This window comes from Paramisgurnus dabryanus, chromosome 2 (assembly GCF_030506205.2).
Source record: "Paramisgurnus dabryanus chromosome 2, PD_genome_1.1, whole genome shotgun sequence".
In the NCBI taxonomy this organism is placed as follows: domain Eukaryota; kingdom Metazoa; phylum Chordata; class Actinopteri; order Cypriniformes; family Cobitidae; genus Paramisgurnus; species Paramisgurnus dabryanus.
The window spans coordinates 30,484,335-30,501,609 of record NC_133338.1 but is presented as its reverse complement, the minus strand read 5'-3'; the positions used below and the strand labels follow the sequence as shown (position 1 = coordinate 30,501,609).

General features: G+C 36.7%; 1 protein-coding gene across 1 annotated transcript in view; it reads left to right on the top strand.

The window, feature by feature from the left end:
• itga11a (integrin, alpha 11a) overlaps window positions 1-17,275 on the top strand; it is a 65,251-nt gene that overhangs the window by 1,803 nt on the left and 46,173 nt on the right. Inside the window, exon 2 of the mRNA XM_065267718.2 lies at window positions 4,736-4,847. Within this exon, the coding sequence (XP_065123790.1) occupies window positions 4,736-4,847 (112 nt within the window). The remainder of the gene's footprint in view (window positions 1-4,735; window positions 4,848-17,275) is intronic.

The following is a 17,275-nucleotide window of genomic DNA, read 5'->3' as shown; positions in this document are numbered from 1 at the left end:
GGGTTCCAGTGATTGCTTATTGACTAGTGCGGTATAATATACTGTATTGTAGCTTTAAATGTACTTTTTCTTACATAATTTTCCCTAAATACCTCTTTTCTGATAAGAAAAGATGCTCCTTAATGCTTTGTTAAACATTTTGTTTACTCTCCCAATATAAATACGCCAACACACATTGTTCTCCTTAAGGATGTCTGGCAGCAACATTACGTATTTTGTAAATTATTTCCCTCACAAGATCAACAGGATATAGCACTGTTTTTTATAACACTGTTTTTTCAGCTGTCTCTCTGAAGATGGTGTTATGTGTAAATGCACAATGCTCATTAATAATGCCCATTTTCAAAACAAGGTTTTATAATAATGAGTACAGTGTGACTTTAGTAATTTAGGCATGCGGTTAAAGTCTTCCTTGAGCATTTGGTCTTGATATTGATATAAAAGATGTGGAGAAATGATCTTCAAGGGCTTTTCTGTTGCCTTTACCAATGAGTAAACGTACGAGAGAGAGAGAGAGAGAGAGAGAGAGAGAGAGAGAGAGAGAGAGAGAGATAGGAAACCAATGTGAGAGACAGCCTGATCTCATGGGAAAATTTACCTGTTTTGCTGGTAGCAATTTCATATGAATTTATATGACGTGAATCAAATTTTTGTATGATTATCCGAGTCACTATCCAAAAAAGCATAAATTAAACATTTACCCCAATGTTACAGGGGGCAAACCCATATCATACTAAAGCGTGTGATTCAGAGTGTACAAATTCATACAAAATAGCCACCTTGTAAAACAGCTATGTAATGCTATTAAATTATACTAAATAAAAAAGAGAGATGTAAACATGATGCTAGGTTACTTATGCATCATCCCTTAACTGTTGATATACAACACTACTGTTCCTGTAACTCAGTTGTAGAGCGTTATGTTAGCTGTGCAGAACAGTGTGGGTTTAAACCAAGGGAACAAATTGTATAGCTTGTAATGCACTGTAAGTAACTTTGGATAAAAATGTCTACCAAATGTGCAAATGTAATGTAATTGTGTTTGAAGCACATGCACTACCCATTGTTGCATGGTTCAATTAAAGTAAGGAAGATTGTTAGCCTTCTGGATGTATGGATGCTTTCATACACTCTACAAAATAGCACTAAAAGTGGTTCACTGGCTCTTAACCATAGGTGAACCACTTTAAGTGCTATATAGCACCTTATGTAGAACTATAAGTGGTGCTATAGTATTTGACGCTATTTGCACTTACTTGTAGTGTAAGTAGACACTCTGAATGAAAAATATAAATAAACCAAAATTCTACAAAATTACTTTTTGAAAGGGTACCACCCCAGTGACAACTTTTGTACCCTTTTTTCTAAAAGTGTATACGGTAACTGTGGTGTGGCTACTGTAGCCCAATTGTGGTCTTGAAGCAGTTAAGGCCTAGTCTGGACACAGAGCACAACCCTTGCAGCTACTGTACTGAGCTTTATTTATCTGGGCAATAGATTACATACACAGGAAAACCACTCTAGCCTGCTATAGGACCTGCTGATGTTACATACAGTATTAAAGCGTCTGTCATGTTAGGGCTTTTAAATGGAAACCAGGACCTCTCTGCCCTGCTTTTCTCTAATTCTTTTTCCTTAGAATTTTAAGGGGTATGTCTATTTTCCGATGTTGTATGGGAGAGTTCGCATTTTCGATGTATGTATATATTTATTTTTATAAATACACAACCACATGATGCTTTGACTCCAATATTGTTGAAGCCTGGAAAATCTTCCCCAGTGGTCTCCAAAAGGCTGCCCGTGGGCACCAGGTTGCCCGCACTGTGAGTTGCCTGCCAAAGCACACTCTATTAATAGCCTCAATTTTAATATTTATTTATTTATTAATTTTTTTTATATATTAGCTTGGCTTCTTTTCTGTAAAATAAAATAAAATAAAATATGACAATAAATTAACTAAAAATACACGTTTTGAGTAGACTATATTAAAAAAATAGCTCTCCTGATGGTTTATCCATTGTGGTAGCCCTTGCTCACAAAAAGGTTGTGGGAGCTTCACTGTGTGAGTCTTCATTGCTGGTCACAGTGGGAAACGCTGCTTCTTAGGAATAATAGTACCTAAAGTGACTACCACTGTCTTTCCCACACTAAACTCTAAGAATGAAGTAAAGAAGAACATGTGGTCTACATTATCGCCTTTGCATTCTTTGTGACTGACCAGATTAATGTGCAAATATGGTTTTACATCATCCTTAACACTGCAGTAGGCTGTCATCATTTACTCTTTTGTCTAAAGACAGAGAATTTAGGAAAGGAAGAGAGAGAGAGAGACAGAGACTTTTTTACATCCATGAATCAGATACTACACTTGTCAGAATTATCAAAAACAAACTGATTCATGTTTACTGACAACATCTGGGAGATAAATTATTTTCATTTTGAACAAGCCTTTCTCCAAGTCTTCTAATGTTATCCAAAGGACGGGGTTTTTTGCTTCTTTTCACTGGTACAGAGGCCAGTCTGGAAGCAGGTTAACCTGGAAAATCAGGCTTTTCATCAAACCTCAGTCTGTATCCCTTTTTATCAAATGGATACATTCCCACACATTACATACCCTGTGCGCAGGGTTATGACATCCATGTGCTATCATCAGGGGTTCAGATAAAAGAGATTAACAGTGCAATTCAGTGTAATTCACCATTGTGTTTACACTTAGATCAAAGTTTTTTATATTTCTTTGTTCTGTTTTGTTTTAAGAGCCATACTTTTATAAAGTAGATACTGATCTGTATGATATGCAGCTTGCCATCGTGTAATCTTTTTAGATGAAAGGGTCACTATAGCCATATACTGTAGGTTTAAAATGTACTACAGTTTGGACTGTATTGTGCATTGTGACCTATTAAACCTGCCGTTGTCAGTCAGCCATAACATCCCTGCTTCTTTCTTTGACCGACAGAAAGTCAACATTCCTATGGTGATTGACAGCTTAATTATTTAGTTAATGCGTAATGAGGTCCAATGATCCTGTGTCTCCCACACCAGAGTATTTTGACAGAGTTAGGGAGGGTCAGGTCGAGTGGTGGATATCACACAGGCTTTCTTCATGGACACGAGCATTATACTGATTATGAAGGATCTTCAGGAGAAGACCTCCATGAGAGTGTTTGTTAATTCAGTGTGCATCAGTGACCTTACATAAACATAAGCAGAAGCCAAAACTATGTGTAAATGAAGACAACCTAAAAAGCATAAATCATTTTTTGTTTTTACTATGGAATTAAAATTTGAAAACAAGTTGTCTAAAAAATGTATTCAATGAATCAATTCTTCATAGACCCTTGAACTCCCTGATGCTCAGCCATCTTTGTTCTAAGCATTTGATCTAAACAGTATTTTAAGGGCAGTATAAAACAAATAGCTGATAAAAAAAGATATAGTTAAAGGGATAGTTCACCCAAATTGTTCCAAACCTGTTTACATTTCTTTGTTCCGCTGAACACAAAGGAAGATAGTAGTAATCAAGTAGGAAACAAGATCACATTTGACTTTTTATAGTAGGAAAGAAATATACTATAAAGTCAGTGGTGCTCAAAAATGTATTGGATACAAACATTTCATAAAATGTCTTCTTTGTGTTCAGCAGAACGAAAAAGGTGAGGGTGAGTAAATAATGACAGAAATTTCTGTGTATAGTACAGAACTGTATGTATGATTACAGGCACTGCTGTTTAAGACTCTTTAGTGTTGGCAGCAACTATTCAGTCTAGCCACCACAAAATCTTACTTTAAATTGGGATCATTCCTGAAACATGGATCTTAGGATCTGTTGCCAGTGCAAATACACAAAAAAAGAAACTCGGGTCCGGGGACCCCAACAGTGCCTTCAGGAGGTTCTAAGGGGTCCCCAGTAAAATGCAAAGAAAAAAGACAAAGAAAAACTTATTTTTAGGTATTTACCTCAGATTTCTTGCTACATACATTAAAGCAGTGATTCTCAAACTGGGGGCACCTGAGATGGTGCCAGGGGGCCCCAGTTTAATAACATTTTATAAAATAAATTAATTTATCATGATCATAATCATAATGTAATTAAATGTCAGAAAAAAGGCTACTAACCAACAGCACTACACTGAATAATTAAACATGTTTTGATTAATTCAAATTTTAGGTTTTAGAGTGTTTTATTTTATTAATTTTCTTTGGGGGGCCTCGAAGAGATACACCATATACAAGGGGGGCTGCATGCTCAAAAAGTTTGAAAACCACTGCATTAAAGTGTTTATAATTGCTTTGTATCTTTCTTGTTAGGGCCCGAGCATCAAGGTGCGAGGACCCTATTGTGTTTTCCTTGTAACAGCCCCCTTTATCTTACTCACTGATGTTTGTAAGGCAGTATTCTTTGTAAAACTGCTATCAAACAAGATTTATTGTCTTCTGGAGTACAAATAAATTTGAATTGAAAACGTTTCTCTTTAGGTTTATACATACAGCATTACTCTAAGTGTAGCCAATTATATTTGCTCTACATAAAAATATGAGGCATGTTGTCCCTCACAAAACATTCATCATATTTGGGGGTCTTTTGTCCACAGGGGGTAGTTTGAAACCACATGATTTAACCTATGCTGGGTTGTTTTAACCCAGTGATTCTCAGAGTGTAATGTAGTTATAAGTGTAAACACACTGTACCCACTGTAGATGGTTAATATTTGAATTTTCTTTCTGTTTACAGGGTTCCATGACTGTTTTAACATTGACACCAGAAATCACAGGATCATAAAGGGTCCCAGACAGACGCAGTTTGGCTACACTGTTCAACAACACATAGCTGGTGGACAGAAATGGTAAGTAGCACCTCTTTACTTTATCTTGTAGCTTTTCCTTTTAAGACATTTTTTACAAATGAATGTTACATAGCAGCACACTTATGTGTATTTGCATCTTTTTTTATTAGATCAGTTTGGTTGTGTGATCTTAACTCAATTAAACTAATAGTACTGATACAGGTTTAAAGGGGACATTTTACTTACAAGACTTTTTAAGATCTCAAATGCATATTTGATGTCCCCAGAGCACATACGTGAAGTTTTAGCTTAAAATACCATATAGATAATTTTTATAGCATGTTAAAGTTGCCACTTTGTAGGTGTGAGCAAAACGTTTGGGTGTGTCCTTTAAAATGCAAATGAGCTGATCTCTGAACTAAATGTCAGTTCCGTGGTTAGTGGATAGTGATCTGGGGGGTATTATCCCCTTCTGACATCACAAGGGGAGCCAAATTTAATTACCTAATACCTATTTTTTCACATGCTCGCAGAGAATGGTTTACCAAAACTAAGTTACTGGGTTGTTCTTTTTTATATTACATTTTCTAGGTTTATAGAAGCACTGGTGACCCTATTATAGCACGTAAACATGGAAAAAGTATGATTTTTGTGATATTTCATAATTTATATAATATTGGTTAAGCAACATTATAATATCATTATTATCAATAAATCAATTCACATCAGCAGTGGCATTCACCTGTAAACCTGTCCAGATGTTTCTAAAACTCAGTATACACCAAGCCGGTCAGTGTTCAGACAGGTTTTGAGCGTCATTTTCTGTGTTTAGCACCTATAAGACTGACACCAAATGGCTAAATCCAGAGGGAACCATTTTCTAAAAAACAATGAATTCCTTTGAGAATCAACATCTGAAATCTTTTCATAGCAGCAGTCACTAGATCTTCCGTTTTTTCCATTTTCAGCCATGAATATTGACTACTGCCACCTGATGATATAGGAAGTTATCTCATCTTATGCAGGCGCAGGACAGACATACTTGGCCGCCATCCGTTTGGTGTGCCAGGGCAACTTTGAACCCAGATGTAGCTACTGTAGTGGACAATGTGAGCCGACCTCACAGTCTGTGCTACTTTGCTGGCATCGCTTTGTTGTGTTTGTGCTTAAGGTCTACATAAAGCAATATTAAACATGTGTTCTGAGTTTGTCACGCAACAGAAAAATGTGTTATTAACCGTCTAGCCCAGTGGTTCCCAACCTTTTTTGCCCTAAGTACCCCCACAGCCCTATCAGTAAGGCTCAAGTACCCCTTCATCGAAACTAAACCTAAGTTGTGTTTTAAAGACAAATAATTAGTAATATTTATTAATTTTAAACATTAAAGTAAAAAGCACTGACTGATGAAGCATGTTTATTTCAACAAACAACTATCATTTCGATCAGTGTTTGCATTTTATCAGCTCATTTGCATTTTAAAAGACACACAAAAACAGCACATTTTGCTCAGCTCTACAAAATGGCAATTTTGACATGCTATAATTAATTTTCTGTAGGGTGCTTTGAGATAAAACTTCACATATGGACTCTGGGAACGCCAAAAATACTTATTTTAAAAATTAAAAAATTTCATCATATGACCCCTTTAAGGGCCAGATTTACTAACAGCTTGCGCAAACCATCATTTTGGCGTTAAATAACGACTGAACTTACTAAAGACACGCAGTAGATATTTAGCTCTGAAAAGGTGTTATTTTTGCGAACTTATTGCATTTGCATTTGTGGAAGTTTTCCTTTTAGAAGCAACATTAATGCGAGGAGAGTATTAAATTTTGCCAGAGGAACATACTTTAAAAAAATATATATAGTTTGCCAAGCCATGCTATGTTTAATTTGCTGGAGAAAAGAGGAGGAGAAGTCACGAGAAGTCGTCAAATCAGGTATTTCAAAACTTTTACCGTTCATCTTTCGTCCTCCGGTTCTTACTTTCACTTAGCTGGAATTTCACACTCCGCAGTCCGCATTTTCATTGCGATGTCCTGCCGAGTTCTCTTATTTGCGACCGTGTACTAATTTGCGCTGCTCTAATAGATTGCAATGGTCATTATAGATATGTGCTTATGTCATTATTGTGCCTGTGTATTTTATTTGCGCCTTTGTAGTAAATCACACGCAAATTATCCACTCCGGCGCTTATTTGGAATTGAGCTCTCACGTCCTTTTTAGTAAATGCCCTAAATTTACTAAAATCTCAATTTAAGTTACTGATAATTAAAGTGTGCAAATATTATTCTGTTCAAATATAAAGAGAAACAAAATGTGTTAAGACATTCTCTATAAATACAAAAGACATCATACGGGACAATATATGTTAGCCAAAAACAATGCAAACGTTTTTTGCATAATTTGAAAATGCAATGGCAGCGGGAATGAATATTATAGCATTATTTGAACATTATTTATAGTTAATAAACTTTGTGTCTTTAGAAACTATTCAGGTTCATTGAAAATAGTCAGATCTTTCTTGAGTTGGACATCGCTATTGCGTTTTGGATCGTGCAGCGCATTTAATCTTGACGGCTAATTATATTAATGATAAGATTAAAATTACAAAGTTGTCCTTTTCACAATGCTTTCCTCACAAAAATCAATCTTAGGTAATTGACTGGACAAACGAAAGACATTTTTATTAAAAGTAAATGAGATCAAAGCAAAATGTAAATCTTTTCGCGTACCCCCTGGAAACTCTTCACGTACCCCTGGGGTACGCGTACCCCCGGTTGGGAATCACTGGTCTAGCCAAATTAGAATGATAACAAACAAAGTAAATAAAATTAGTTTTGGAAAAGTCTTGGAAAAAGAAGTGGGATTTTCTGTTCCCATACACAGAGGACGAGTCCTCTGTCGGCGCTAAAATCACGCCCACTTGCGGGGAAAGCTGCTGCTGTCATGTCACCTTCTCTTAAAACATTCAAATACTGCCTCAACCTCGCGATTATGTTAGGGGCAGGGCCACGTTTAGTGGTTCCAGTGGGTCGTCGAGCAATGATTTTAGGCTGACCTAAGAAATGAAGAAAAGGCTAACTAGGCAATTTAGTACTACATATTTCACAGTTTTATAATGTATTTTAGAAATATAATGTGTTTAGAAACAATTGTCTGAATTGACTTTACACAGTCTCTCAATTGTAAGTCAATTTTTAGCATCTGCTAGAAAAATAAGTGTAAATATAAATGTCAGTCACCTCTCATTCACCTCTTTAACTTCATATCACTGAAGATTCACTCTGCCACTCTTCTTCATATGAAATGAAAGAGCATCCTTTAGTTTCCACAAGTTTCATCTGTTTCTCTTTGTGATGATATTTTTTCCATTGTACTTACTGTAAGATCATAAAAAATAATATTTTCTACCTCACATTCCCCAGATAATAACTAAATGGCTTGGTATGCAGTCACAATGTGAGTGTGTGTTGTCAGTTTAGCCGGACTGATGTAGGGTGATATCAACAAAGACTTTTTTAAGTGAGCGCCTGCCAAACAGCCCCTCGTTCTGTCTCTGCCCCATTCACACTGCATCTGGAAACTATTAACAGGCCAAAGGAAATTTTCAGTGTGGCATGTGTGTCTGCCTTGGCTTGTGTGTGTTTCTGCGTATCATATTCTTGGAGATCTGTGCAGTGAATGAGTGATTCACAAGCAGCTCTCACACAGAATAAACAATCAATGCAACAGACACATATCAACATAGACGCACACTAAACTACAAATACAGATTAGAGATGTTGATTGAGAAGTTGAATTACTGAGTAAGCCAGTGTAGTATTTAACACCGGTTTAAGTTGACCTCTGGGTCACAAACAGTTAATTCTGTGAAAGCTGACACTACCTTCTGATGAGATAAAAAATAAAATAATACTTGCTCTTTTTTCTCATCTGTTTTTTCTGTGTCTGTGGGAGAGAGAGACAGAGAGACATTAGGGAGCTTGTGGTGTATTTATACTGGCTTGACTTTAGGTGATAGGAGAGTAAAAAGGGTTTTGCAGGACTTGGCTACAGACAGTAGCTAATCGTCATTATGTGGTAAGGCTACCTCAGATCATTTGAACAGAGGAAATGCTATATACTTGTGCGTGTGTTTAGTGATGTGCTCTTGCACAGTCTGACTCAGGAAATGTCTTGATTAGCACAGTCAGATCCTCAGAGGACAATGTTTCGTCCAAAAAAGTAATGGAGTCTGATCTGTGCCTTGCCATTCTTACAACCCCTGAGCGTGGAAAACACGTTTGTACATTTACTCTGACAGGTCAAGTTATTTATAATGCAGTTTGTTGCTCTGGGCAGGATTTCTATAATTTTCTAGAGTGACTAAAGTATTTTGACATATGGTCGACTGGGGGTCAGTGGAGACTAAAGCTCTTTTCACACAGACATTACGGAAAGTACACGGGAAATGCATACGGGATTTGTCCAGGATCGTTTGATTTTTGGTTTATTCACACTGCCAATAAATTGCCAGAATCTGTGTGTGCGTTCGCCCAGATATCCTGGAAAGACATGTAACGTATTTAAAGTCCTGTACTTGGTAGTTTTTTTTTTTCCACAGCATCTGAAGTTTGCTTATTATCCATTATTTCTTTCTCCAGAAACCACTCATGTGCATTTTTGTTAGTGATAGACCGATACATCGTCCGGCCGATATATCGGGCCGATTTTTGCGAGTTTTATTTGTATCGGCATCGGCCGATATGTGGCTGCTGTGTTCGCCGACAGAGTGCTGGAAGCCGCAAGCGATTGCAGGTCATGTGACTAAAAACAACCAACCTTTCCATGACAACATCGAAAGCTCGGCCTAACAGCTGATCATAGCTGCACAAAGCTGGTTTTTATTTCTCATCTCTATAATTATTTGCAGTAGTAACGTGCTAGAAATCAATATCCTTTGCTGATAGTTCCTCGTCATTGTGGAGAGTGCAGTTCATGGTTCCATAGCACCCTCAACTATTTTTTACTATTTGTTAAATATAGTTTTTTTTTTAAGTTCAATAAATGTTCCTTTTTTTAATTGAGACTTGTAACATTTAGCATCATTGTGTCATTTGTATGATGTAAATTGAGTGAGCAAAAGCAGTATCGGCTCCAAATATCGGCTCAAGAAAATCGGCAGCCTGTATCGGTCATCAGCTAAGGCTGATGAAACAAAAATCGGTATCGGCACAAAAAAAATCCATATCTGTCGATCCATAATTTTTGTTTATGATTAGACTATAAAAAAGCGTGTGACACTCCGTTCTAGTATGCTGGTGAATGATCTCAGCTTCAGAGTGGATATTTGATAAGCTCCCTTCAGTCCAGTTTCAGACATTTCTCATCGTGATTATTAATGTTCATAAAAAAAAAACATTTTGAAGAGCTGAACGATATATCTTGTTGCAATGATGTAAGCGCATTAATGTTTAGTATAAGTTCATATGTGCATGTGACACGCTATTCTTATATGCTGGTGAATGATCTCCACTTTAGCATGGAGAGTGACAAGCTACCTTCAGTCCAGTTTGCAGACATTTCTCGTCGTAAAAGTTAATCTGCATGTAAACCCCTCATTTTAAAGAGCTGAACCATAACTTCATGTTGCCATGACAAGTGCGTTCTCACTACGACACGCCCCTTACGGCATTGTTTCTGCGTCTTGTTCACACTGAGGGCTTTCCGGGTATCTTATGGCAATGTTACTAGGTCCTCTTCCCCGGAGCGTTCCCAGAACATTTACGGGTTGTGTTTGCGCTCACACAAAAGCATGTCTGACAATTTAATGTTTTTTTTTTTGCTGTGTGAATGAGGTTTCAACTACTTCAGATGTAGCAATAGCTTCAAAGGCATTGTTCCTGGCCTGGTAATGTGAGAGTACACTACAAGGTCCCAAACATGTTGTTCTGGGCATAGTGAACCTAAGCAACAGCTTGTTCTATGATAGCAAACTTGTTTTTTGTTTGACTAATAATTGTAAGTTTTGCATTATAGAAGTTTATTTAATTTAAATGACATTACCAAAAATAAGTTGAATTAAGTTGAAGAGCGATATTTACCACCTGAAGCTGCAAAAAAAGTAATTGTCAGCTTATGCCATCACTACTGATGCTACTCCAACAACATGCACAACAAGCTGCTGCTTCTTCAGCTTTTGCATTGATACCGTAGGAATACACCAGTAACATGCCATGGACAGAAGTATAAATTAAAACTGATGCATAGCCTACGGTATAGAGGCTACAGTGTAGGTCTGACACAGACGTATAAATCAGCCTTTAGAGTTGTGAACAAATCAATTCTGTTATCCCCAAGTTTTGATTATGTAATCAAGTAATGATTCAACAAAACATGTTAAAAATGACATCTAATAAGTTTTACTTCTGGTTTATTTTTTAAGAAGGTAACGTTGAAAGTAGGGATGCACCGATAGGATTTTTTGGGCCGATACCGATTTAAACAGACAACTTCTGGCCGATGCCGATACCAATATTAAACACTTGTATACAATACTATACAGTTGGTCTATTAGATAGTTTATTTCTGCATCAAATTATTTTTAACTGAACATGGATCGGATCTAATTAACATTCAACTGACCAGCATAATAAAAGAGGCACAAATTAAGCTAAAACAAATATAATAAGACAACATGACAACCTTCAAAGGTGGTTTTTGCTATTCAGCATTTATTTTATTAACAACATTAACTCTTTTGTTACATATAATGGATTTCTTTATGCAGTTAATTAATAAACAATCGGTATCGGCCTTTCTCGTGCTATTGCCGATATGCCGATGGTTTCAAATTCATCAAAAAGCGGCCGATACATCGGTGCATCACTAGTTGAAAGTATTGCATGGTACGGCCTAGTTCAGTATATTGCAGTGCACTGTATAGTTCATCTAAGTAGTCCATCTTTGTGGAATATTTGCATTCTGCACATTGCATACATACTACATACTGCTAAATTGGTTGGAAAAATAGGGTAGTAAACTATTACAAATTCTCTTGTGCATTGAGCATCACAATGACCATGTCAATCACAGTAGCATGCAGTGGAAAGATGTGTTCTTCTTATGCAACTTTGAGAGGCACAGAAAAGGTTTTAGTGGTAAAGAAAATGAGGGATTGGCAACATGCACATCAGCTGTGGTTACAGAAACCAAAGAGTCCTTGGGATTAAGGGGAGTATAAAGTTGTCACTTTCTCTTTTCTCAGAATCTTAAAATGATGTAGGAATATGCATCTTACGTCAGGTCTGTACAATGGGATAGTTTGGAACACTTTAACTATGTGTGCTCCAAGATACTGGATGTACTTTATACACTATATTGGAAGAGTCTTCGCTGTTCCTGCATGTTTAATAGCAGATTCATAATTACAGCCTAGAAACTTTGAAATGATGTTCCACAAATCAGAGTTCAAAAACATATACCATGCAGTTAGTTATAGTAGCATGTAAAAACGGCGAAATAGCAAGTGCAGTTGTTTTTCTCATGCACCAAAAATGACACCATGTTCTCTTGTTTATGACAAAAATTCAGCTGATAATTTAGATTTCTTTTTTGTATAATTATTTTTTATTTCAATTTTTTTGTGTCCATATTAACCCATAAACTCTTCCAGTACAAGTTTAAAGCAGATCCCAGTGACAGTCTCTCTATTTTGATAATAGCAGATTCTGTAGCTCTCATTGCACAATTTATAGAGAGCATGTGGGTGTTTTGGAGCAAAGGACGTTTTGATTATTTGGCTATTCCAAGAATTTGGCGTGTTTATGTCTAATATTTACTGTGCTTGTAGTTTTTGCTGTAGTTAACTTGTGCACTGCTTTAATCAAAGATCATTCCTTTAATATATTTGCAAATTTCAAAGATAAATACTTTTCAAAAGCTTAAAAGCATTGATTTAAAAGCCATTGCAGTAAATTTAGTTGTTGATAACCCCAATTTTTCTGCAGCTAATCCCAAATACTTCATCTCACAGACTTTCACTTTTTGATATGTTAAAATCAGCTCTCGAAACAGGATCAAAGCTCATTCACAAAGGCCCCGTACACACTGCATAGTAATTCGGTTGTCACTTCACCTTTTAATGCTTAATCCTGTTCTGTACACACACACTTCAGTAATTTACGGGACTCACAACCGCATTCTACAACCAAATTAACTCGCGCAAAATGCAGGTAGTGACAACCACATTTACACAAACTCTGCATAGTGTGTACAATAATGTACATAACCGAACTGAACAACTAGTAGTTAATCAAGTGTTTAAATGTGCATCATAAACATGACAGATCTCTCTTCTGAAAAAATTCATTCCTAGAAGGGGAAAAAAGTCAAGGAAATGACAGAGGCACGAGGTTTGGTGACTAGTGTTGCCTAATCTTGCACTAAAAAAACAGTCCAATAATAAACCGAAATAAATCTGAATGCTTTACTTCAAAGATCAAAATATTGGGACCAGCACATTCACACTTTATTAACACCAAAAACGTGATCGTTTCATGAGCCAAAAGCCATAAACGGTTAAGTGCCAAAACGGTATTTACGTACAAAAAAGCAGAGGACCTGGCAACACTGCAAGACCGCGCACTGTGAAGCAGCCTCACAAAAGAACCGTACAATACACAACGCCAAGACGGAGGTTTATTGCAAAACACAATCCTGTTAGATTATTTTGGTCAAAGCTGTGAGTGATAAGCACGCGAGACGGCAGAACGTTGCTATGGTTATTTCTGTGTCAATCATCACATTTTCGGGAGTGAGTCTTGTTCCGTACAGACATGAAACGAACATTTAGGGGATTCACTACCGCATTTAAATGCGGTTGTCACTCCCGAAAGTTTGCAGTGTGTACGAGACCAAAGATTAAATAGCCCAAAAACAGAAGCTTTTAAAATTAAAATGGAGTACAGCAGTGGAAACAGGGCTGGGTTAGGATTTTGTAAATGCATTCATAAATATATTTTTTTTCATATTCTAACTTTTCATGAGTAATTATTACATTTATAATCTTATCTATATGGGCCAATAAAAGGTTTTATCATGGTATTGGTTTCCAGTATAAATAATGTCCAACAGCTAGACATAAATTCCTCACAGACATTCATAATGCAGTCGGTTAGTCAGTTACAGAAGCTAATTTGACATTTTGGAAATATCCATATTTTGAACTTGTTAACGTCCACAAAGCATTGGATGCCAATGGAATTTGTCTCTGGGTGGCCACATTTTCACATCTATGGAATAGTCCTAGATCCCTAAGGATTGATGTACAGACAAGTGTAGACACATGAATACACTCAGACACACATAAAACATAACACATACACATAGTCTGTTTATTTTCGAGAGGTTGCAGTTTGAATTCCTTGCTGAGTTGTGACCTTTGTGCGTCTTGTGAGCTCTAAATTCCACAAACAGCAGGAGGTTTGATGCCTCCGTCATCTCTAGGCTCAAATTCACCTAAAATCACTCTCAAACCCTCAAGTCGGTTTTATTTGTGAAAGGTATTATACAAATAAATTAACAGAAAATATGCTTCATTGAAAGTTTTGGACCAGGTTTTTGGTACACAAAGCAATAATGTTTGAAAGAAAATAACTTGCTTGTATTGTGGAATATCTTTAAAGGGATAGTTCACCCAAAAATGAAAATTTTGTCATCATCTTACCATCATTTATCAAAATATCTTCTTTTGTGTTCATCAAAATGAAATAAACTCATAGAGGTTTAGAACAACATGAGGGTGAGTAAATGATAACAGAATTTTCATTTTTGGGTTACTATCCCTTTGACTCTTTCCCGCCAGCGTTTAAAAAAAAAGTTGCCAGCCAAGCGCCAGCATTTTTTATGATTTTCACAAAGTTGAATGCCTTCCAGAAAATGTTCTCCTTGAAATATATAAACATACAATATATCAAATGAAGGAGCAGGCCCTCTGCTTTAAATAAAACCCTGTTTCATCATACCTTCATTTGTTCTCTTTTATCACCTCTCAAATATGGTTAGGTTTTTTAAAAAAGACCACATTTTGAGCAAAAAGCTGAGATAATTGCGTTTTTGTGACGGACTTTTGATAGAGATCACATTCAGATATAGAAATAGAGAAATAGAGATCACGATCATCAAAGCATACACAAAGTTTGAACTGTTTGCCCAAAGGGGATACTTCTGGGTTTTATAAGTTGGGTAAGAGCACCATCTGGTGGATAATAACGGAAATACAGATTGCCTGAAAAACTTGTCATTGGCAGGGAAGCGTTTTCTCTTAAAGCTGCTGTCCGGCGTTTTCCTTTTTGTTGCCATCTCTGTTCGAAATCTGCAATTGCAGCTATTCAGGGAATTATCAACTTAACGTGGGTTGTACATCGGCACGAAACAGCACGGATGAACACAATGTTTTGAGGAGAATCTGTCAATCACCGCGTCGCTGTGCATTCTGCCATCATGGCTAACTTCAATATCTGATTTTTTTATCCTATTTAAAGAATAAATACTGCGTATAGAGACAGAGCGCAGCGCCTCATAACCTGAAAACCACGCCCACCGGGGGGGAAAGCAATCCAACCGTCTCCATTGACTTTGTATTGCGAGAGGCTGCCTCCTTGTCATTTCTGGCTTATAACAAAAAACTGAATAATGCCTAAAAGCTGCTGTGTGACAATATCTACAGCTAACAAGCCAAAGAATAAGCTGTCGACCCCAAAAAACGAGCTTTTAAAGTAGGGCTGGAACGACGCGTCGATTACGTCGATTACGTAATTACGTCGATTTGCCGGAAATGCGTCGATGCGTCGCACTGTTTACATTTTGAAATGAAGGCGGCTTCAGCTCCGACCGGGTGATACAAGTGTTATACCAAACAGACAGAACGCGTTTAAAAGTGTGGGAATACTTTAAGCAGAGACCAAATAAAACACATACTGTGTAAAACTGAAATGGCATACCACAGCAGCGCAACACCTGTGTATGATCATCTTAAAAGAAGAAAACCTGGAGCTCTCCGACCTCAAAATGACGAGACGTCAGCGTTAGAATTTGAACTATTACAGTAAGTTTTTATACTTACTCTATAAACAATAGAATCAATACATATTGTGCTTAATACAGCTGCGTTTACATCTTCGTTTAATACGAGCTGCGAGACGCCTGACAGACGTGACATTGCATCGCTTCTGGGCAGTATGTTGAAACAGTAAATAAAGAGCAGGACATGTTTTTATATTAAGAAGTTATGAAATAATAAGTTACTGTCACATTGAGAACTGATAGGCATGTGCCCGCGTGCACTGAAAGCCAGCTGGCAGTGCGGAGTTCCCAATGAACGTCTTTTTTGCGAATATGTGCGCAGATATTACAGAAGCTCGTCTTGTAAGGTATTCCTGACATGCGTTTATTCAAAGTAACAGCGGCGTAAATGCTGTTTATAAAATATTAGAAGATACTAACTGAACTTGTTTTTTACCCGGAACTTAAGAAAAGTTAAATGTTAAAGTTAAATGAGAATGCAGTACTACTAATAGTAATAATATTAAAGTCGCAATGAAATTGAAATGAAAAACTATATATGTATTTTTAATAGTGTGGTATTATTAACAAATGACTTATCTGTGAGCTTCATTATTTTTTAAAAATTCGTGTGTGCTCATAATCTTTAATCAAAAATGCAAATCTCCTCCCCTCCTCAAAACGATCTCTCTTCACTTCCGGTCAAAAGTATGGCAGGTGGGCGGGGTCCGGGAGAAGATCGCAGTGCTTAGCAATTAGCAACACGACCCAACTTCAAACGACCCAATCAGATCTCGATGGACAAATTCAAATCCAGCCCTGCCTTATTTCATCTCAAAAGCCGTTTCATTCGGATATACGTCACCACGGGGAAAATAAGGCAATCGCTACTTCCGTTTCATGGCGACTTTAACAGTAATAATATAACCATTACATCTTATATAAGGGTTCATGAATCACAATGAACTTATTTTTACTTCAGTCTGAACTAATGCTGAGTTAATGCATGTACTAATCATAAACTAATGTTTAAAATATTAATATATGCCTATTTTATTGTTTAAGGTGAATAATGCCTCTTTTAAAGTGGCACTGCCACTTTATTTTTCATGTTGAAAATTTTGGTTTGTGTGTTTGTTTAATTAAGAAAATGCTTAAATAAAATGTTAGCGTTAATGGCAGATGTTACATTTATTATTTGTTGGGGAATTATATGTATAAAAAAATCATTAGACTATTCGATTAATCGAAAAAATAATCGATAGATTAATCGGTTGAAAAAATAGTCGATAGTTGCAGCTCTAGTTTAAAGACACAGAAATGGATACAGGCAACTTTTCATAGTAATACTATTAGTAGAACTGCGTCCAATAGGGGGAAACGTAGTCGGCGATCCACTTTATTCTCCTTAAAGACAGGGTTTTACGGCTCGACAGCTTATA